The following is a 23,168-nucleotide window of genomic DNA, read 5'->3' on the forward strand; positions in this document are numbered from 1 at the left end:
CCATATGACTATCCTTAGTGCCATAATATTTTTTTAAGTATAAATTCAGTCATGTCACTTTCTTACCTAAAATCCTCCAAGAGATTGGAACTGCATCTAGGATAAAAATCTAACTTTCAGGCCTAGGTTATAGAGGTCTAGATATCTGGCCCCTTCTTTTTTTTTTGAGACACAGTCTTGTTCTGTGGCCCAAGTAGAGTGCAGGGGCATCATTTTAGCCTACAGCAACCTCAAACTCCTGGGCTCAAGCGATCCTCTGCCTCAGCCTCCTAAGTAGCTGAGACTACAGGTGTGTGCCACAACGCCTGGCTAATTTTTCTATTTTTAATAGAGATGGGGTCTTGCTCTTGCCCAGGCTGGTTTCGAACTCCTGGACTCAAGTAATCCTCCTGCCTCAGCCTCCCAGAGTGTAGGATTACAGGTGTGAGCCACCAGGCCCAGCCGGAGGCCTAATTTCAGTCTTAAAATTTTCCAGGTTAGTGCTTGCCTTACTCTCTTTGCACTACTGTTTCCTGCTGAGGATCTTCTGCCTGATCCTCCCACAGCTATATTCTTCCAATCATTCCCAGACAGCTTGTTGGCGAAACCTCAAGGTGGTTTTGGCCTAGGTCCAGTTGCTCAAAAATCCAATTATTTGAGACAAGGAGGATTGCCAAGGAAGAAAAGAATTTTTTTAATATGAAAGATGTTTTGTCAGGAGAATGGGAGAAGCTGCCCCAAATCTGTCTCCCAACTAATCGTGGGCTTTTAAAGGAGGAGCCAGCTGGGCTTGGTGGCTCACGCCTGTAATCCTAGCCCTTTGGGAGACCAGCCTGGGCTGCAGCAAGACTGGTCTCTACAAAAAATAGAAAAATTAGGAGTTCGAGGTTGCTGTGAGCTATGATGACACCACTGCACTCAGCCAAAGGGAGACCCTATCTCAAAATAAGTAAATACATAAATAAAATAAGGCAGGGGCCATGTGCCTTAGGGCAGGTCGTGGTATAACTAACACAGGGCTCTGTGCACAGGGGCAGGTTGTGGGGTATGGGGAAGCTTGGTGTCAGGAAGTCTGCCTAGGAGCCTTTGGAATCTCAGCCCCTTTGTCTTGCAGAAAACCCACCATTTCTGGGAAACAACTCAGAAAGTCAAGTAGTTAAGGTTAAAGATTATAAAAAAACATATAGGGGTCATTGCAATTTGTTCATCTAGCCAGTTACAAGCTGAAAAGTCTTCAATTCAGGTACCACTTCATATCCAGTAAAGAAGCATCCCAATCACTCTCTGTTAGCCTATTTCAGGTTCCTTAATAGCATTTATTACTGTGTATTTTATTTGTTTAATGCATTTATTATTTACTCCCTCTGCTAGAATGCAAATTCTATGAGAGGAGGGCCCTTGCCTGCCTTGTTCACCTCTCTGGACCCCACATTCGACAGAGCACCTGGCTCATAGTAGCCACTCAATAAAATGAATCTGTTAAGATGACAAGTGCTTGGTGCTCTGGTTCCTCTAGTAGCCATTTGTGGAATAACATTCCCTCAGAGTAGGCTGATTTTTTTTTTTTTTTTAGTGAAAACTCATTACATTAATGCATATGTTATAATATTAGAAAATGGTAAATATGAATTGCTACCTAACTGTAACCAATACTTTATAAAGTAAAACTATATTTAGAGGAATTTAGGGCTGTTTGAGGATACAGGAAAACTCGGTTAGGAGATTAGTAAAAATAAGTATTTTTTAAAAATGAAATAGTCAATTCCAGGAAAACCAAAAAGTTGTATAAGAATGCAATCACTATCATACTAATGAGCTACTCTACTTAGTTAAGGAGTAAAAAATAATTATACAGTCATAATTTAAAAAAAAGTCTTGAAGTTTAACAATTGTGCTGCAACAGTGGGAGTATGGGGGAGAAGAGGGCACATAAGAGGCTAAAATACTGTCCTAGCATAACAGTAATCATTACAGAATGCCTTAACATAATGTAACAAGAGACAGCATAAATTAGGAATACAAAGGTAAATACCAAAAAACAGCTAAGAGAATAGAAAGTTGGGGGGGGTAGTACTAAATCAGGGTACTATTTTTTTGTTACTTCTTTTAGCATTTAACCTATGTGCATGTATTATATTGTGAACTGATGTAAAATTTTAAGGCTCAACCCCCACCAGCTGACTGAGTGGACCCCCTCGTGGCCAAAGGAATATCCTAAAATTTAATTGTCTGCCAGGAGGAGGGAGGTCAGACATGCCTTATCATGCCCCCCTCCCTTCTTGGGGACTTCCTTTGTAACCCATTAACAGGCCTAAGGATATGCAAAACAAATCTGCAGATCCTCAATTTATACCACAAATCTATGTCCAGTGACTTGTCTCTGATAACACCTCCTTATGTTAAAACATTCCAAACCTTTAGACAAAGCCTCATGTCTTTAACCAATTACAAGCCAAAGAATCTTTAAACCCAATAACCTGTAAGCCCCCCCCCCAGAAGTCCCACCTTTTTGGGGCAAATGAATGCCTCTCACATATTGATATATGACTTTACCTGTAACCCCTTTCTCCTTGAAATGTATAAAAACCAAACTGTAACCCAGATACATTGAGTCCACTTGCCCAAGGCCTCTTGGCAGTGGCTTCTGGCCATGGTCCTCAAATTTGGCTCAGAATAAATCTCTTTAAAATTATTTTACAGATTTTGGCTTTTTCCATTGATAATATATAATTACTTTTTTAAAAAGTAATTTAAAAACACAAATCAATTAAAAAAATTATTCTCAAAACATCAGGAAACATTCTAAGCAAAAGAGCAGTGCATGCTTGGAAGACTGTAGTCGTTACTACTGTCATACATAGTGAAACTGAAAGGCCCAAACTAGCCTAAAGGCCCAAACTAGCCTAACCAGCTTTTCGCTTCTGTAACTATGCTTGCTCATAGGTAATTAAGACCCCTACCCCTCCCTTTTTCTTTATCTTTTCCCGTAAGTGTCCCTTGCAAGTTCTCGGAATTGGGTAGTGGTCGTGCAACTGGTTGTGCAACATAGAGCTACTAGAATTTCCCCACCCTAAACTCCCCGGCCACCTGCGTGTAGTCTTACCCCATAAAAACCCTAAGCTTGAGAGCTTCGGGGCGGCAGCCTCCCCATCTTGGTAATGCTGCTAGCCCCTGCGCGCGCTAAAAATAAATCCTCTTGCTCTCTTGCATCAAGCCTCTAGACTCTGAGTCTTTTTGGGCGGTTGTCTCTCTCCCAAACGGGCTGTACATTTCTACGGCCCAACAAAACCACCTGAACTCAAAACAGAAAAACGCTTAAGGCTTAAACAATTTAAGCACCATGTCGATACAGAATGCCCGAATAGAACTAGCACACAAAGGGGAAGGGAATGCGAGGAGTTTCCTCCTACTAGGTTCCGCCTTCTTCACCTTTGTATCACGGGTGCCTAGCAGCCTGCTAGCCAAGTGGAGCCCAGTTAAGTGTTTATTGAATAAAAAGGAAAGAAGGGAGACGTCGGTGAAGGAAGGATCTCAAGGTGAAGGAAAAGCAAAAACCCGCCATAAGTGCCAGGGGTGCACTCCTTACTCTTAAGAATTTGTGCGACTCAAACCAGGGCCCTGCATTTTCTGATGTCCTGTGTTGCTACAGGCGAGACTCACTACTATCTCGCGGAGTTAAAAGTCTAAGGAAGAGCCTCCTCCCTTGGACTCTCAGAAAACTCGACTCCTGAAAAACCCTTCAGTAGACACGTCTTCCTCCTTGCTCTCTGCGCGCGGCGGGAACTAACATACGGAAGTGACTTCCCGATTTCGGCAAAACCCTTGGCCGATTCAGAAGATGGCTTTCCCTTCAGAAGCCCTCCCGAGGCTGTGACTTGGGCTCACGGCCGGTCGGCCGGCTCTTCCCACTCGGCCCCGGCCCCGGCCCCTTCCCCCGCCCGGCCGCCACCGCACCCGGCCGCGTCCGTGCCACGCCGCCTCCCGCCCGCCCGCTGCGACCCCGACGGCTCGCACGGCCTCGGACGCCCCGCCCGCCCGCGGTGACCCCGACGGCTCGCACGGCCTAGGACGCCCCGCCCGCCCGCGGCGACCCCGACGGCGCGCACGGCCCAGGACGCCCCGCCCGCCCGCGGCGACCCCATGGCGCGCACGGCCTAGGACGCCCCGCCCGCCCGCGGTGACCCCGACGGCGCGCACGGCCTAGGACGCCCCGCCCGCCCGCGGCGACCCCGACGGCGCGCACGGCCTAGGACGCCCCGCCCGCCCGCGGCGACCCCGACGGCGCGCACGGCCTCGGACGCCCCGCCCGCCCGCGGCGACCCCGACGGCGCGCACGGCCTAGGGCGCCCCGCCCGCCCGCGGTGACCCCGACGGCGCGCACGGCCTCGGACGCCCCGCCCGCCCGCGGTGACCCCGATGGCGCGCACGGCCTCGGACGCCCCGCCCGCCCGCGGCGACCCAGACGGCGCGCACGGCCTCGGACGCCCCGCCCGCCCGAGCGCGGCGCCTGTCCTGCCGCCTAGGAGCCGGGAAGACGCGGCCCTTCCGCGAGTCCGCAGGGAGGGGGCGCGCTCTGCAGGAGGCTGATTTTGAAGGGAGTTGCGCTGACAATTAAAAAACAAACAAGGTTTCCCCACAGGGTGGCGCGCAGGAAGCTCAGGCGATGGGTGACCGAGTGTAGGTGTGGACTGGGTTCCGGCAGCCCTAGAGAACTGGTAGAGCGGCGTTTCTGGCGTGTCTGTGAGGGGCCTCCCGAGGAGAAAGGCAGCACGTTGGCGACCGGAGTGGGAAAGACCTGCCCTCGCTGGCTGGCCCCCGTCGGTGGGCTGGACTCAGGAAGAAAGGCGGAGGAAAGGCACATTCTGTCTTCCCTCCGCTGGAGCTGGGATGCTCTTCTCTTGGCCTTGGACATCAGTACGCCCGCCAGCCTTTGGACTCCGGGACTTACACCAGCGCTGGCGGGCCTTCGCCTCAGGCTCAGAGTTACACCACTGGCTTCCCAGGTTCTGAAGTTTTAAGATTTGTTTAGACTGAGGCACACCACTAGCATCACAGGGGCTCCAGCTTGCAGAGCTCTCTGGACTTCTCAGCCTCCGCAGTCACACGAGCCAATTCCCCTAGTAAATCCTTTCTCATATATCCCTATTCCTATGTCTGAGTATCTGTCCTATTGGTTCTTTCTCTCTGGAGAACTCTGACTAATATAGATCACATGATTCTATTTTTGCAAAATGTATCTGGAATTAGATATCCCAGAAACATGTCCATGCCTGTAGGGTATTCTTTACTATTGCTAAATTCTTCTTTACATTCGTACTCTCCAAAAGTTTCCATTTGTATGAAGAACAGATCAACGACGACCTTCCTTCTCATGTGTTCAGAATTATCACAATTTCCTTCAGAAACTTTTTAATGCAAAACTGCACATGCTAGTCACAATGCTGCTTACTGATGAAATTACATTGCAATAGTTGGAGCCTGCTAAAATCAAGGCACACTCAGATTAACCCGTATTTCCTTTTTTAATTTTTGAGACAGAGTCTCACTCTGTTGCCTGGGCTAGAGTGCCATGGTATCAGTCTAGCTCACAGCAACCTCAAACTCCTGGGCTCAAGCAATCCTCCTGCCTCAGCCTCCCGAGTAGCTGGGACTACAAGCATGCGTCACCATGCCTGGCTAATTTTTTTTTTAAGTGTATATATTTTTCAGTTGGCCAATTAATTTCTTTCTATTTTTCGTAGAGACAAGGTCTCACTCTTGCTCAGGCTGGTTTTGAACTCCTGACCTTAAGCGATCTTCCCGCCTCAGCCTCCCAGACAACTAGGATTACAGGTGTGAGCCACCTTGCCCGGCCCATATCTCCTGAAGTTTGGGCAGAGCTTTGCCCATCCGAGTTTTAGATCAGCTTTATAGAGCAAGATGTTTGCTGGAGATTATTGGAATGACCCTATAAGATTATGAAAAAAAGTAATGCCCAAAATTAATCAAGGAGGAGTTTGAGAAAAAGAGAGTGCAAAGATAAAATTGGATAGAATACATGAAACAATAAGAGCGATAAAGGCGTGAAACATCATGGTAGAGGTGTGACGAAAAAGTGGAAATGGTTCCTGTAAGGCTGGTGGTAGGCCCTCCTCCCCTCCCTAGATCAAAAAGAAAAGGCTCAAAAGACCAGATCCACCAAGGACAACTGCCAGACCCTGCTGAAAACAACCACACCTGGATGTCCACCTGGATAAGACAGTTTCGGTTCCCGGATTCCACAAATACCACCAGCCTCTTATATTTCTCAATAACCACCCAAGGTCACAGTGGAAAATCCCCAGCTCTTCCCACCAAAAATCCCCAAGCCCACTTCAAATAGTATAAAAGCCCTCACGGCCCCCTTCAGACGGGTGTGACTTTTCAGGCCCCACTCCCTTGGGACCTGCAAACCCTGCCCGGGAGTGCTCAATAAACCCATGTTGTTTGGCCCCACAGTTTCTCTGTCTACTTCTTTAGCTGCTGGAAAACCTTACAGTTCCTCCCTTCCCACCACACACATTTGCACGCACACACACACACACACACAAATATTTTTCAATGGAACCATATTTGTTTTACTAATAAAAAATTATATTTACTTACAAGCATTCAGAATGTCAACAAAACAGCTGTAATTTTTTTAAATACAGAATGACTTTCAGTTAACATAAAAAAGCAATTATTAATATTTTGTATAAGCTGCATCACAGACAACTGAAGATGAAAAACTACTATCTTCATACATGATGAAATTGTGTGGTGCACCAACAAGAACCTGCTTTAAATTTCCATGCCAATTTACAACGCCCATCCCATACCAGGCAAGGTTAGTGTCTATCGAAAATACATCAGGACAGGGTTATCTAAAGACACATCTGTACAAAAAACGACACTGCACACTTCAAAAACAAATCTTGCACAGCCTTACATTTCAATTGTTCAAAATAAGAGAGCTGTGTACAGGGGTTAGAGGCTTTGTAAACAAGAAAAAAATGATTTATCATCATCATCTTCCTCCTCATCTTCAATTTCTTCCTCCTCCACATCCTCTTCATCTTCTTTCTTTCTTTTTTTTGATACTGAGTCTGACTCTGTTGTCTGGGCTAGAGTGCTGTGGCATCAGCCTAGCTCACAGCAACCTCAAACTCCTGAGCTCAAACGATCCTTCTGCCTCAGCCTCCCGAATAGCTGGGACTACAGACATATGCCGCCATGCCCAGCTAATTTTTTCTTTCTCTCTATATTTTTTAGTTGTTCAGCTACTTTCTTTCTATTGTTTTAGTATAGACATGGTCTCGCTCTTGGTCAGGCTGGTCCTGAACTGAGCTCAAAGGATTCTCCCGCTTAGGCCTCCCAGAGTGCTAGGATTACAGGCATGAACCACCGCCCTTTATCTTGCTTTTTTCAGGCTGGACAACTCCCTTTTGTGCTGCTCCTGGCCTTCCCTTAGCTTGGCATGCAGCAATATCCTTTTTGTGTTTTTCCTTCAGTTCAGCAGCCTTCTTTCCAAAAGGCTGCTTGTCATCTGCAGCAGTGTTATTATACCTGAGAAAAGAAAAATAGCTTAGAGTAATCCGAGCTAAGCGAGGTATGTAAAATTTATCAGGCCCAGTGAGGCCAGTATGGGATTTCAATTATGCCCCTATACCCATGTCCAGGGACAATTAGTTAAAGATTTTTGTTCCTGACTAGCTGCCCCACTCATTATCTTCTTGTTCCAGGAATTTGTGATTCAAAGAACTAGGTGTAGCCAATCAAGAGCTTGTGTTATTTTAATGTAAATTATTAGTAAACAATTTAGGACCTGCCTTATCTTTTCCTTTAAAAACCTACCTGTAACTGCTAATCCAAGTGTATATTCTGGGCAACTTGAATCTATGCTCCAGGGTTGCAATCCTCAATCTTGGCTCAAGTAAACTCTCTACTATTAATATTAGTTTTGCCTCAGTTTCTTTTCTCTTGACATCCCACACCTCTCCCCATTACTTTGCAACATCACCAATGCATAGGCTCTAAGTTCTCCTGTGACTCTTGGGCAATACTCAGAATAGAACATGAGAAAGGTCAAAAAAATCCTTTTGGGTGCATTGGGATCCTTAAATTTCTTTCTTGTTTCTCCTTTTGGAGGGATATAGGTTTTCATTTCTCTATCATAATAGACCTTGTCCACCTTTTCCATGTCTTCAAATTGTCCTTTTGTTACAGCAAGTGTCACAGCGGGTGGTCCTGAGGACAAACTGAGCGGCGCATGGAGAGTCAGAGAATCAAAGTGTATTCGCCAGCGGGCTCAGAGGGGCCTCACCACCAAATTCTGAGCCCGTCTACCTGATTTTTCCCACTTTTATTAAGTTGGGGTGGTCCGAGGGATGGGGTATCAGGTGTAGGTTAGTTCCTGCGTCAGGTAATAGGTTCAGTGTTATGCTGATGCACCAGGTAATAGGGTAGCTGAAGCACCAGGTAATAGGTTAGTGTTATGCTGATGTGGGTCTTCCTGAGGTCTGGGGGTCTTAGGTTCCTGATGTGCAAGAAATAGATGGGAGTTTCCCTTATCACTTTCTCTTTAGCAGATAAGGCCTTTCACCTCTCTGAGCACTTCTTAGAAAACTGAGAAGTTGACTGAAGCATCTGGGTGCTCCTTGCAGTCATCTGGACAAGTCTGCACAAAGAATGTGTATGATGACATTTTGCCTCTCTGCTTCTCAGGATCTCCTTTGTCCACATTTAGTTATTTCTCTTTAGCAAGAAACATTACAAAATCAAACTGGGGCCCACTCATCTCATGCAGCAAAGCCAGACACCAATGCCAAGCGTTGCAGCAGGAGGAGGCATGGTGCCATCCAAGGAGAATAGGAGGTAACCAACGCTTAAGACCCAAACTCCCAGTGGCTTACAATCTAGGGTTTTTAAAGGAAGGGATACATTTCATGAAAGCAGAAGTTGCAGGAAAAATTATAAATCAAAACATGAAGATTATACATTGGCTTGGCCCAAACGGGTGGGATATCTTTTTGTTTGTTTGTTTTTGAGACAGAGTCTCACTCTGTTGTCTGGGCTAGAGTGCCGTGGCATCAGCCTAGCTCATAGCAACCTCAAACTCCTGGGCTCAAGCAATCCTCCTGCCTCAGCCTCCCAGATTGCTAGGATTACAGGCGTGAGCCAGGATGGGATAACTTGAAGTGGGGGGACTTATGGGTCATAGGTGGATTGAGAGATTCTTTGATTAGCAGGAAGGAAGGTTAAGGGGGGTGAGACTACAGGCCCCTTGGGGAGAAATTTAGAACAAAGGGTGATCACAGTTTAATCTTCAGTTCCCCTTTATCTGCATTTTCCCTCTGGTGTGGGCTTCTGAAAAACAACTCAGGAACCCAGGTTAAGATGTTCTCTTTTAGTTCCATAAACTAAAACACTTTGTGACTCTGTCTTGCTTGGAAGCCTACTGTTATTACTGTGTTTCTCCGAAAATAAGAGCTACCCATAAAATAAGCCCTGGCAGGATTTCTAAGCATTTGCACAACATAAGCCCTACCCCAAAATTAAGCCCTAGTGACAGGCGTGGCAATGCAGCATATCTGCACAACCATGCATTTTGTTGCAGAGCGGTAAACATGACTAGCAGCCCTTCTCATTTGCCCCATCATGACAGCTACTATCCCAGAGGTGACCGGAAAGGTGCAGGCAGCCCCCCCAACAAGATTGGCTCCCCGTCAGGTCCCAGCCATGCTGTGCGTGCTGCAAGCTGAGGCTTTGAGGGGAAAATAACACATCCCCTGATAATAAGCCCTCAGGTGTCTTCTTGAGGAAAAATAAACATAAGACCCTGTCTTATTTTCAGGGAAACATGGTACTATGAGGTTGCTCATTTAGTGTTCAAAGCTAGCTGGCTGGCTAGAATTTCCTTTGAAAGGACTCAAGCTTTTTCCTTTATTTCCATGCTTGGGGGGGAGCGCCCAGCAGGCCCCTGAGAGGGGTCCCTATTCCCTCTCAGAACAGAGTTGCCCAGTGCCCATTGGTCTCTCATATGCCCTGATGCTGTCTCTATGGAGTTCAATGTACTGCAATGGCCAGGATCATATGGTTTCATATGTTCATTGCTTTGACGATTATTTGTTCATTTATTCAATATATATTTAGCACCAGTTTTTCTAGTGGTTGCCAACATCATATTCTGAATAATAAACTTTTGCTTCTTTTTTTAAAAAATCATTTTTTCACAGTATTTATTATATTTCCAATGTGGCAGAATTGGTGCTATGGAATGAATTATGAGCCCCCAAAATTCACATGTTGAAATCCTAACCCCTAATGCGACTGAATTTGGAGATAGAGCCTTTAGGTAGTAACTCAGGTTAAATGGGGCCCTAAGCCATGTGAACTAAAATGCTCACCCCCCTCCCAACCGGCTGACTAAATAGACCCCCTTGTGGCCAAAGGAATATTCTAGGGCAAAGTTGCCTGCCAGGAGGAGGGAGGTCAGACATGCCTTACCATGCCCCCTCCCTTCTTGGAGACTTCCTTTGTAACCCATTAACAGGCCTAAAGGGTATGCAAGACAAACCTGCAGGTCCTGAATTTATGCAACAGTGGCTTATATCTGGTAACCAGTTTATGTTAAAACATTCCAGGTCTTTAGACAAAGCTTCATGTCTTTAGTCAATTACAATCTAAAGAATCTTTAAACCCACCTATAACCTGTAAGCCCCCCCCCCCAGCTTCGAGATGGCCCTCCTTTTTGGGCCAAACCAATGTATGCCTCCCACATATTGATTGATGGCTTTACCCGTAACCCTTGTCTCTAAAATGTATAAAAACCAAACTGTAACCCAGCCACAGTGAGTCCATTTGCCCAAGGCCTCTTGGCAGTGGCTCCGGGTCATGGTCCTTAAATTTGGTTCAGAATAAATCTCTTTAAAATTATTTTGTAGGCCGGGCGCGGTGGCTCACGCTTGTAATCCTAGCTCTCTGGGAGGCCGAGGCGGGCGGATTGCTCGAGGTCAGGAGTTCGAAACCAGCCTGAGCAAGAGCGAGACCCCGTCTCTACTATAAATAGAAAGAAATTAATTGGCCAACTAATATATATAGAAAAATGAGCCAGGCATGGTGGCGCATGCCTGTAGTCCCAGCTACTTGGGAGGCTGAGGCAGAAGGATTGCTTGAGCCCAGGAGTTTGAGGTTGCTGTGAGCTAGGCTAACGCCACGGCACTCACTCTAGCCTAGGCAACAAAGCGAGACTCTGTCTCAAAAAAAAAAAAAAATTATTTTGCAGACTTTGGCTTTTTTTCTGTTGACAGCCAATAGAGCTGATGCCTTATAAGAAAGGGAAGAGAGATTAGCGAGCTCTTTCTTCACCACCTACAGACACAGTGAGAAGGCAGTAGGAAGAGACTCCTCACCAGGAAACAAATCTGCTTGCACCCTAGTTGTGGACTTCCAGCTTCCAGAACTGTGAGGAATAAATGTCTACTAAGCCCTCCAGTCTGTGCATTTGTTACGGCCTGAGCTAAGACAGTTGGGAAGACATGTGCACAAGATGCTTGCTAGGCAGTAGAAGCCAACTGCAGAAGACTCCAAATGGGAGAACAGTAAGTAGTTTCCTAAATCCTAAGCATAGGCATCCAGGCAGCATGGGACAGACGTAGTACAGAAAAATTAGATGGGACAGGAGAGTAACAGGGCTTGGATGACATGTTAAATAGTCTGAATTTTTATCTTGCATTAATAGGTCTGATGCAGAGGAGAGATATTACCAGAGCCAATGTTTTAAAGAAATCCTTCTAGCAACTGTTAGGTTTATTCTAGGTGGGAACCCCAAAAGCATGTATAGGACAGAATGTGGCTAATGCAAAACTGAGGCTGTACAACAGCCGCAGGGGTCTGGGGAGTCCGGGCTTTGTAGACCTGGCAGACAGAGGCAGCCAGCACTCCTCCCCCCCTCCCTGGTGGAGACCAAGCGGTCCCTCCCCAGCTCTCTTGATAAGGATGATGCCAGAGCAGGATGGATGTGACTGGGCAAAGCGGTGGTAGGAGTTGGTCATTTGAAGAAGAATTTACTACAAACAGCTGTTCTGCCCACCATCCTCTGCCATATGCGAACTGCTCGTAGCAGAAAGCAATTCTTCACCTGCTAGTTCGGCCCAGAAACAAAGCACAGGGCAGGTGGGAGGGGCTCGGCTGTCCCGTTTATAAAAACACTCACTGCCGGGCGTGGTGGCTCACGCCTGTAATCCTAGCACTTTGGGAGGCCGAGGCGGGTGGATTGCTTAAGGTCAGGAGTTTGAAACCAGCCTGAGCGAGACCCCGTCTCTACCAAAAATAGAAATAAATTAATTGACCAACTAAAAATATATATACAAAAAGTTAGCCGGGCATGGTGGCACATGCCTGTAGTCCCAGCTACTCGGGAGGCTGAGCAGTAGGATCGCTGAGCCCCGGAGATTGAGGTTGCTGTGAGCCAGACTGACGCCACGGCACTCACTCTAGCCTGGGCAACAAAGTGAGACTCTGTCTCAAAAAAAAAAAACAAAAAAAAAACACTCACTAAACCTCCTTCTGTGCTGACTCTTTTCGGACTCAGCCCACCTGCACCTGGGTGAATGTGGGAGCAAACCAGCCGCGCTGCTCCGACACAGCCTGTATGTTAAACGTTTCCTTTGGGTGATTCACCCTTTTAGCAACTAAATGGGAAGGGAACAAAACTGGAGCTAGAGACTGGTTGCACTAGTCAAGGCAACCAAACAGAGGGGATGGAGAAGATGGGATAGGTGTATAAGCTATGGAGGAGGCAGAACCAGTGGAACTTGGGGACTGATTGGATACAAGGAAGAAAGGAGTGATACCTTGGTTGACATCCAGTCTTCAAGGTTCATAAATGTATATTATGAATTCGTTACTAAAAATCCCCCTTTTATCCTCTGTATGTTAGAGCTGGCAGGGTTGGCTGTAGAATTTCCACTTTTAGAGTTCCTGTTGGTAGGCTTCAGCTTGACCTGTTTATGGCTCCATCCTAGGTACCCATCTCTTTCATGATGACCATAGCCAGGAGGAAACTATTCCCCATTTTTGTGTTTTTCGAAAGACCAAGTAGAAGACAGAATTTAGCATCTGGAAGCTGCTGTCAATTGAAACACTCTCTGAATATCTTTTTTCTTAGAAAATTTCCAGCACCTTATTAAAGGGTTTGGAAGGAAGAGCAGGCTCCTTGAACACTTTTTCTTGGACATATCTGCCCACATCTTTGTAAAGATAATTAACTCTCTTCCACTTCCCTTTTTGAGTATACTATCTTTTTCCTGTCCAAATTCTTTTTTTTTTTTTTTTTCTTTTTTTTTGAGACAGAGTCTCACTTTGTTGCCCAGGCTAGAGTGAGTGCCGTGGCATCAGCCTAGCTCACAGCAACCTCAATCTCCGGGGCTCAAGCAATCCTACTGCCTCAGCCTCCCGAGTAGCTGGGACTACAGGCATGTGCCACCATGCCCGGCTAATTTTTTGTATATATATTTTTAGTTGGTCAATTAATTTATTTCTATTTTTGGTAGAGACGGGGTCTCGCTCAGGCTGGTTTCGAACTCCTGACCTTGAGCAATCCGCCCGCCTCGGCCTCCCAAAGTGCTAGGATTACAGGCGTGAGCCACCACGCCCGGCCCAAATTCTTTTTTTTGGTTTTTGAGACAGAGTCTCGCTTTGTTGCCTAGGCTAGAGTGAGTGCCGTGGTGTCAGCCTAGCTCACAGCAACCTCAAACTCCTGGCTCAAGCGATCCTCCTGCCTCAGCCTCCCAAGTAGCTGGGACTACAGGCACACATCACCATGCGTGGCTAATTTTTTTTTGTATATATATTTTTTAATTGGTCAATTAATTTCTTTCTATTTTTAGTAGAGACGGGGTCTTGCTCAGGCTGGTTTTGAACTCCTGACCTTGAGCGATCTGCCGGCCTCTGCCTCCCAGAGTGTTAGGATTACGGGCGTGAGCCTCCGTGGCTGGCCTCCTGTCCAAATTCTGATTGACATATAAAGGGTCTCCAAAAGACTATACTTTAAAAAGGGAACCTTATTCTCAAAATGGTTAAGAACCACTAACTGCTTTCATGTTGAAGCATTAAAACGAATATCCTATCAACTGCCTATTATCTCTCTCTTTTTTTTTTTTTTTAATTTTGAGACGGGGTCTCGCTGTGCTCAGGCTGGTGTCAAACCCCTGAGCTGTAGCAATCCTCCCAGAAAGCTAGCATTACAGGCATGAGCCACCCCACCCAGCCTATTCTCAATACTTTTTTTTTTTGAGACAGAGTCTCACTTTGTTGCCCAGGCTAGAGTGCCACGGGGTCAGCCTAGCTCACAGCAACCTCAAACTCCTGAGCTCGAATGATCCTCCTTCCTCAGCCTCCTGAGTAGCTGGGACTACAGGCATGTACCACCATGCCTGGCTAATTTTTTCTATATATTTTTAGTTGGCCAATTAATTTCTTTCTGTTATAGCAGAGAGGGAGTCTTGCTCTTGCTCAGGCTGGTTTGAACTACTGATCTTGAGCAATCTGCCTACCTCGGCCTCCCAGAGTGCTAGGATTACAGTTGTGAGCCACAGCGCCTGGAACTATTCTCAATACTTTATTCAAGAGATTCTTAGAATTCTTTTTCATTTTTTAAAAAACAAGTTAAGTCTTTATGTGGGATGCCCCAACACAGGTTGGAGCTGCTGCCAGGAGTGACAGGATGTTATCACTGAGCATTACCTGATTCCCTTTCCAACCCTTCTCCTACTGTCCAGCTTCAGGCTTAAAAATGAGGAAGGCACTTCCCTAGGCAGACTTGGTGACTACCCGAAGTCACTCCACTCCCAGAGGACTTTCTGCCTCAGGGCCCTGGAACAGCCACCCTACACTCACCCTCTCCCAGCGCTGGAATCCCTGCGTTGAGAAGTTCTCTCTGCTTTTGCTCCATTTTGTACAGCCACCACTGATCTCTGGTGGCTGTTTTCCTCAGGCGAAACTCAACTTCCTACCTTTGTTCTGAACCCATGCATGAACATCTTATTTCTTCAAACGCTGCAAGCTAAAATTCTTGCCTACCTGCGAGATCTGCAGAGTCATGTTAAATGACTGACTTAATGCAATCAAGACATTTATGCAGGCCCACTACGTACACACACTACCCCAGCCCAGGTGTGTGACACAGGTGGACAGGAACAGATATAAATAAGACCTCTCCCTAGTTCTCAAGTGTTCATTGACACGCCAACCAATAAGAAAAATGACAACGCCCACTGGGCCTGGCTGGCGACCAGAAAGTGAGGCTTGCTCCCTTCCCCAAGCTGACTTTTTCTTTAGGATTCATGGTTAACTGCAAGCATTTACCTTCACACCTCTCTCTCTCTGGAAATATCTCTTTTAATTTTTATAACTGCCTCACTAGCGAGGTATTTCTCACCAGAGGTGAAGTGCCAGCCCCAAGCCACCCAGTTGGCCAGCGGCGGCGACCACATTTCTGCCGCCTAGCACGCAGGTGCAAAGGCCAGGCTGCGCTCAGTGCCTCAAACCACGTGGCCGCGCCTGTGCATAACAACACACAGACAGCCCGGCGCATGCGCCGGCCTCATCGCGCAAGCCGGAGCCTGCGTCGCTGTTGGGGGCGGTGCCAGCCTAGGGCGCATGCGCCAAGGCTAGTGAGGCCGGCTTCCACGGTGGCTGGCGGCAGCCGCGGCGTCTCTGCTTCCGTGTGGCGGCCGCGCGGCCCTGTGGTGAGTGTTCGGCCGGCTAGGCTGAATGTCAGGCGGTGGGTGTCTGGACCCGGCTCAGGCTCCCCGAGAGGCTGCGGCCCGCGTCCTGGCCTCCGGCCGCAGTGATGGAGTCTCTCCGCGCGGGCGGCGGGGAGCCGGTCGTGGGGCTGGGAGCGCGACTTCCGGCCGGCTTACCTGCGACCGGAAGTGATGCGGGGGCGCGCGCTCACCTAGGGCGGCCGGAGCCTGCTGCTGTGGCCCTGGCCAAGTGGGCTAGGGACGAAACGTCAAATTCCCAGACTTGTATAAGGCTCCTGCGCGCAGCGTCGGCCGGGCCCAGTTTATTTTGGTTAAAATACTGGAGTTGTTATTTGAAAGAGAGTTTCCGGATAAATATATGTCCGTCACTTTGGGCGTTGATGTAGTCAGGTTCGATGGACAGTATGTGCAGGCTTGAGCAGTCCGCTTGGCAATGCTGTCCCATGATTGCCCACATAGCGTAGTGTCCTTCTTCATTGCTGGCATCCTGTTCCAAGCTGCCATCATTTTTCTACTGAACGTTTTCCATCATCTCACTGCTCCCTCCAATCCGTTATCCATACAGTAGTCCAAGTAGTGTTTTACAAACAAATTGAGTCATGGCATCATCACCCTACTTAAAACTCTTAAAAGTCATTCTGTTGCACTTGGAGTAAAATCCATGCTCATGTTTTCCCAGGCCTTATGTGATCTTGCCCTTGCCAGCCCCTTCTCAGAACTGTGTATGTGTAGGACCAACCCTTCAAACCAGGATCCACCTGGCCCCTGGCCACTGAATCCCCCAAGTGCTCAAGGGGGAGGACAAGGAAGATACTATTTTGCCACATGATTAAGCCTTGTAGTGTATTAGAAGATACCCTGTGAGATTTATACAATGGAGTTCTCACTGGATCTTTTTAACTCTAAAATAAAGTAAAAAATTCTTGGCCGGGCGCGGTGGCTCACGCCTGTAATCCTAGCACTCTGGGAGGCCGAGGCGGGCGGATTGCTCGAGGTTGGGAGTTCGAAACCATCCTGAGCGAGACCCCGTCTCTACTAAAAATAGAAAGAAATTAATTGACCAACTAAAAATATATATACAAAAAATTAGCCGGGCATGGTGGCACATGCCTGTAGTCCCAGCTACTTGGGAGGCTGAGGCAGGAGGATCGCTTGAGCCCAGGAGTTTGAGGTTGCTGTGAGCTAGGCTGACGCCACGGCACTCACTCTAGCCTGGGCAACAAAAGTGAGACTCTGTCTCAAAAAAAAAAAAAAAAAGTAAAAAATTCTCACTGTTCCAGCCTTCCATTTCCCCAAATGCATCAGGTCGTCCCAGCCTTAGAAATTATAGGTTTCATTGCAACATATTTGTTCCACTTTTGGCCTGATTAACTCTTGGCTCAGATGTCACTATCAGAGAGGCCTCACTGACCTCCCACCTACCTCCTTAATTTCAGTTAGGTTTCTCTCATTTTGTTGGAAAGAGTCTTGTAGTTTCCTCATATAGCAGTCATCACAAGTTTTTTTGTGTGTGTGGGTGTGTGTATATGTATTACTTTTTTTAAATGTTTGTCTTCCCCAAAGACTCTAAGCTCTATGGGGATAGGAATTAGTTAACCTAGTACATTGCTTAGTGTAATTGACTTTTACTATTTGTTGAATATGACTTATTTTACTTCTGAAACTCTTCTTTAACCTTCTGATAGAAGCCTTCTGGTTTCCAACTCTCACTTCTGGCAGGCTTGCTGTTCTGGCCACAGCCAGGCTCTTAAGTGCCTTCCTGACCCTTTTATCCCATTTCCAGCCCCCTTTTGGTGCTTTTTTTTTTTAAAAAAAAAAACAAAAACCTACCCAGTGTGGACCCCAAGGCCAGTTACTTCAATGGCTTTCTCCTTAGCATCTTGACTCAGTCTCAAAAAAAAAAAAAAAAAAAAAAAAGAGTCATCCTGCTAGAGTGAGAGAAATATGTGTTGTACCTTCTGTTCATTTCTGCTCTTGACCTTTCCCTGCTGCAGTGTTGTCTTGTGCAACTTTCTGTGTAGTTTATTTTCCTCCTCTCCCTCTAGCCATTATGTTCCCTAGTTTTTCTTGCCCTAGTTTTTCTCTCCCCACTCTCATCTCATTATTACTTTATCACTCTGGCTGTCTCCTTCCACAGCCAAGCTCCTTAAAGGATAGGCTACTCCCTTGTGGCTATTTGCTCATACACTCATTTGCTCATTTCATAACCCACTACGGTCTGGGTTTCGTCCCTGTTGCTCCACCTAAACAAAACTTCTAAGATAACCAGTGACCTGTTGGTGTCCAAATTCACTGGACCCTTTCTGATTTCCTCATGTGAACTTGCTATATCACCTACTGTTAACCATTCTTTCTTCCTTCTTTATTGTTACCAGAAATTTTCCCCAAGCTTCATTCTTTTTAACCTTTTCTGTACTACAATACTATTACTTAATATTTTTGGTTGAATTGACATGTTTTTTTTTTTCTTAACTTAAAAACAAATCCCTGTATGCATACAAATAGGAAAATGAAAACATTTCCAGCTAATGCAGAAGCTCTTAGCCAGAAAGGGAGCTGAGCACCAAGCTGAGCTTTTCTCTTGAAAAAAGTCAGAGGGCCCAAAGAGGAAGAACTTTCTCACTTGTGTTGTTCACTTTTAAACTTCTCAGTGTTAGCCTCTTCATACCCTCTAAAATGATCTCTGGTACCTGGTGGCCTTGGGAACTCGGGAGCTGCTTGCTCTGTGGATGTAGCCACATGTGCCCATACTTACCTTGAGCTCAGATTGCATTTCTGTCTGCATGCTGCCCAGGGCACTGGCAACGTAAGTACCTCTCCCTGCTTCCCATCGCCTGCCTTTTTGAGAGCCTTGTTTTTGAGACTGAATTCACTGGTGACTCAGCTGTCCAGTCCAAACTTTTTATTATTTTAGACTCCTCTCTGAGCCTTACTTTCAGCAGATATTAAGCACCTCTGTGTATCAGACTGTGAGCCAGGTATTCAAATCTTAATTCCTACATGATGTTTCTTGGGCCCTAGACACAATGTATTGTTGCCTCCTCTGTGTTCATGTGGCCTCTTGTCCATGTCACCACTGGCTGACCGGCCCTGGTGTGTTGCTAGTGACACACTTCTCCAGTAGAGAGGGAGTCTCTGGGGGCAGTTAATGTTCAATTCTTTGATTCCCAGTGCTGTGCTGGTGAGATTGTTTTATTTGATGAGGAAGGAGAGAGGCTCGTTGGGGGAACTTGTGGCCATTTCATAGAAATAAAGCTTCTGCGTTGAAAGATACCTTAGTTTCTTCACAGTTAATTAAAAAGCAAGGCTGACTCCTGTTTATTGTGTTGCTTTTTAATGTATTTATTAGATGTTATAGTTATGTGGGTAATATAGTGAAAATTTTCTCCTTCAAGCATCAGTTCCTGTGTAGAGTAAAATGTGAAATTTCCCTTTCTCCTTCCCCCTCCCAACTGTTGCAGGTTTGGTATGTATCCTTCCAGATCTTTTTGTGTTCATTCCATACACACAGATGGGGATACACTGTTCTTTCAACATAAATGTGTTCATCCTATGTCCATGACTTTTTTCACTTAACAAGGTTTTTTATATCAGTAGCATGGAAAATACTTAATGACTACATTAAACTACTAAAGACATACTGCAGTAAGCCTCCTCGTATATACATGTTAGTATTTCTCTGGAATAAATATCTAGAACTAGAATTTCTGGGCAAAGATCAGGTGCATTTAAAATTTTGTTAGATATTGCTAAATTGTCCCCCAAAAGGGCTTTACTAATTTATTTCCACCAACAATGTATGAGTGCAGCTCCTCCTCTTCCTTGCCAGTATTGGATATTACCAAACTTTACATTCTTGCCAACCTGATGGGTGAGAAATTATATTGTGAATTGAAAGGGAGTTATTTTTGAGAACATTTTAATTAATCTTTCTGAGTTTCAGATTTGTTCAGAGTTCCTTTTTACTGGATTGATATTCAGCCTAGAAGTTTCTAGTCTCTGATTCATACAGAGCTACTTCCTCACATCCCTGATTCTATACATTACAGTTGATCATGCTACTATGATAAAAATTGTGCCATAATGAAATGAAGATGCTAATTCGGAAAATGGCAGCCAAATGACTTCAGCTGTTTTGGAGAACATTCATGGGCATCACTCAAGATTTTGGTTGCCGCCTTTCTTAGCTGGTTACCCAAATGTTCTTTGTTGATGATACTCCATTTCTTCCTTTTTTGGTTAATTTTTCTTAGTTATTCTCAGAACTCAGTAAGATACATAGTTTGTGCCCTTTTAAGAAGTTAGTATTTGGAAACTTGAATTCATTTAATTGGAAGGATGTTGATCTTTTAAGAAATCAGTCTAGGCCGGGCGCGGTGGCTCACGCCTGTAATCCTACCACTCTGGGAGGCCGAGGTGGGAGGATCACTCAAGCTCAGGAGTTCGAAACCAGCCTGAGCAAGAGCGAGACCCCATCTCTACTATAAATAGAAATGAATTGGCCAACTAATATATATAGAAAAAATTAGCTGGGCATGGTGGCGCATACCTGTAGTCCCAGCTACTCAGGAGGCTGAGGCAGGAGGATCGCTTGAGCCCAGGAGTTTGAGGTTGCTGTGAGCTAGGCTGACGCCATGGCACTCACTCTAGCCTGGACAACAAAGCGAGACTCTGTCTCAAAAAAAAAAATCAGTCTACTTTAATTATAAAATATTTAAGAAACTGTATATGATCAATTCTGTATAACCAGTTGATAATCCGGCATATGAATGTTTTTTTTCCTTTTAGATAGTCTGTAGAGGATGCCAAATGAGAGAATCCCCTACTCAAGTCAAACTCAGGAGCAAGATTGTTTACAAAGTCAACATGTCAATAATAATGAAGAAATGGCAGTCAAACAAGAAATTGATGGTGATGTGGAAGTGGAGGAATGCCTCTACTCTCGCTCCCCTGACGAAGGGCCATCCACCTCTGCTGAGGGGTGTGCATCAGCAGCTCCAAGGAGGGGGCAGGCCCTGCTGCACATAGACAGACATCAGATCCAGGCCGTGGAGCCTAGTGCGCAGGCCCCTGAACTGCTGGGTTTGGGTGTGGATGTCTATGACCAGGATGTGCTAGAGCAGTGTGTGCTTCAGCAGGTGGACAATGCAATCCATGAGGCCAGCCGTGTGGCCCAGCTCGCTGATGCAGAGAAGGAGTATCGGTCAGTTGTGGATGACCTCACGTGAGTTTGGCCCATCTTCAGAATTTGTATTTAAATGTGACAGGGATACAATGCGTAGGGATAGCCAAAAAAAAAAAAAAAAAAAAAATGTGACAGGGAAATTCAGGTAATAAAGAGCTCCAGCATTCCTGCAAGTTTGGAGGACAAGGTCAGTAAGTGCAGTCCTCAACCTCATCGTGAGGCCCTAGCTGTTGTCCTCAGGAGCAGCATTATCCACAGAAGTCAGCTCACAAAAGCCTGTTTCTTGCATAATGTCCTAGAGAGAGGGCTATTCTAAGTGCTCTAGGACTCACCAGTATGTGCACAATCTTGTCTCAGGAGAAGTGCACCTATAGCTCAGGTGTTTCTTGCTCATTATACCAGGAATGCATCCTGCCCCCTCACGTTTTTGTCTGTAGTTTCTTTCCAGCTTGTCCCCAAACCAAGTGTTCAGTCCTTGGCAATTTTTCAGATTTGCACTTCTGGAAATAATGAGAAAGAGCTCCCTGGTTTTCCTTTCTTCTGTCCTACTTTTGACTCTATAAGGAAATATGAAGTCCTGTGGAGACTTCATTTGTGTTTTAGAGGCAAGATGGACTTGAGCTGTTTTGAGCATAGCACATTGGTGGGGAAGGGGGAAGGTGCTGGACCTGGGCCAAGGTTGGTGGAGCAAAAGGGAGGGTAGAGGAGGGGGGCGAGGGAGGGAGGGTTGAGCTCACTCATCATTGCTAATCTGCCCCCCATCAGGCAGTATTCTAGGCAGTGTCAGGCAAGTGAGAAAGAGAAGGTGAGAACTGGACTGAGTGGAGGGTTGGAGCAGTGTCACAGGGGCTGCTGGGAAGGCTGGAGGCTGTTGGCACTTAGAGAACATGTTGTCTGTTAACAGTTCCCTGTTGTGTTCTTTTGGCCTCTTGAGTAGCTGGTGCTTTTGCATAGTTGCAGTCTGACCTTGAGTGTTGAGGACCTCAACTTGTAATAACATACCTTTTACATTTGAACGTAGAGATGGGGCTACTTCCTACAGAGTTGACAGAGGAGAGTGCTGTGGAGTCTCCAGGCACTCAGGAGGATGCCACTGGATGGCTGGTAGTACATGGTGCCTTTGATGGCTAGTAACTTGCATTGCTTATCCTGAAAGCCACAAAGGATACAAACAGCAAATTACACAAGTTTCAAGAATATTGAATTTGTGTTCTGAAAATTGAAAGCTATAATTCTATGGTGTCTGTTTTAGGAGTAATTTATTTTAAATTGATTCTTTTTTCTTTGTAGCACAAAGTTTTTTTTTTTTTTTTTTTTTTTTTGAGACAGAGTCTCACTTTGTTGCCCAGGCTAGAGTAAGTGCCATGGCGGCAGCCTAGCTCACAGCAACCTCAGACTCCTGGGCTCAAGCGATCCTACTGCCTCAGCCTCCCAAGTAGCTGGGACTACAGGCATGCGCCACCATGCCCGGCTAATTTTTTCTGTATGTATTAGTTGGCCAATTAATTTTCTTTCTATTTATAGTAGAGACGGGGTCTCGCTCTTGTTCAGGCTGGTTTTGAACTCCTGACCTCGAGCAATCCGCCCGCCTCGGCCTCCCAGAGTGCTAGGATTACAGGCGTGAGCCACTGCGCCCGGCCCTAGCACAAAGTTTAATGCTACAGTAAATGGATCTTCCAGTTCTATGAAAGAAAACTATTGTTACAGATACATGATTTTTATAAGAAAATGCTTAAGCATTTTTAAGACTTTTGGAAACTTTGGAAGGCTTCCATAATAGGCTTTAAAAACCCATGTACAGGCCGGGTGCGGTGGCTCACGCCTGTAATCCTAGCTCTCTGGGAGGCCGAGGCGGGTGGATTGCTCAAGGTCAGGAGTTCGAAACCAGCCTGAGCAAGAGCGAGACCCCATCTCTACTGTAAATAGAAATTAATTGGCCAACTAATATATATAGAAAAAATTAGCCGGGAATAGTGGTGCATGCCTGTAGTTCCAACTACTTGGGAGGCTGAGGCAGGAGGATCACTTGGGCCCAGGAGTTTGAGGTTGCTGTGAGCTAGGCTGACACCATGGCACTCTAGCCCGGGCAACAGAGTGAGACACTGTCTCAAAAAAAGAAAAAAAAATGTTGAATAAGTGACTCTGCTTACAAATGAGAATGAGCTGATTTAAATCAGCCAGATTAAAAAAAAACCACTAGCAGCCATTTCAAACCTCTATTGATACTTCAAATTCTA

At 46.1% G+C, this 23,168-nt stretch overlaps 1 protein-coding gene across 1 annotated transcript in view; it reads left to right on the forward strand.

Moving 5' to 3' along the window:
• The first annotated feature begins 15,556 nt into the window (after nt 1-15,556).
• LOC142860950 (DNA excision repair protein ERCC-6) overlaps nt 15,557-23,168 on the forward strand; it is an 89,161-nt gene continuing 81,549 nt past the window's right edge. Inside the window, exons 1-2 of the mRNA XM_076010304.1 lie at nt 15,557-15,728; nt 20,535-20,970. Of these exons, the coding sequence (XP_075866419.1) occupies nt 20,549-20,970 (422 nt within the window). The 5' untranslated portion in view covers nt 15,557-15,728; nt 20,535-20,548. The remainder of the gene's footprint in view (nt 15,729-20,534; nt 20,971-23,168) is intronic.

This window comes from Microcebus murinus, chromosome 14, assembly GCF_040939455.1.
Source record: "Microcebus murinus isolate Inina chromosome 14, M.murinus_Inina_mat1.0, whole genome shotgun sequence".
Classification (NCBI taxonomy): Eukaryota; Metazoa; Chordata; class Mammalia; order Primates; family Cheirogaleidae; genus Microcebus; species Microcebus murinus.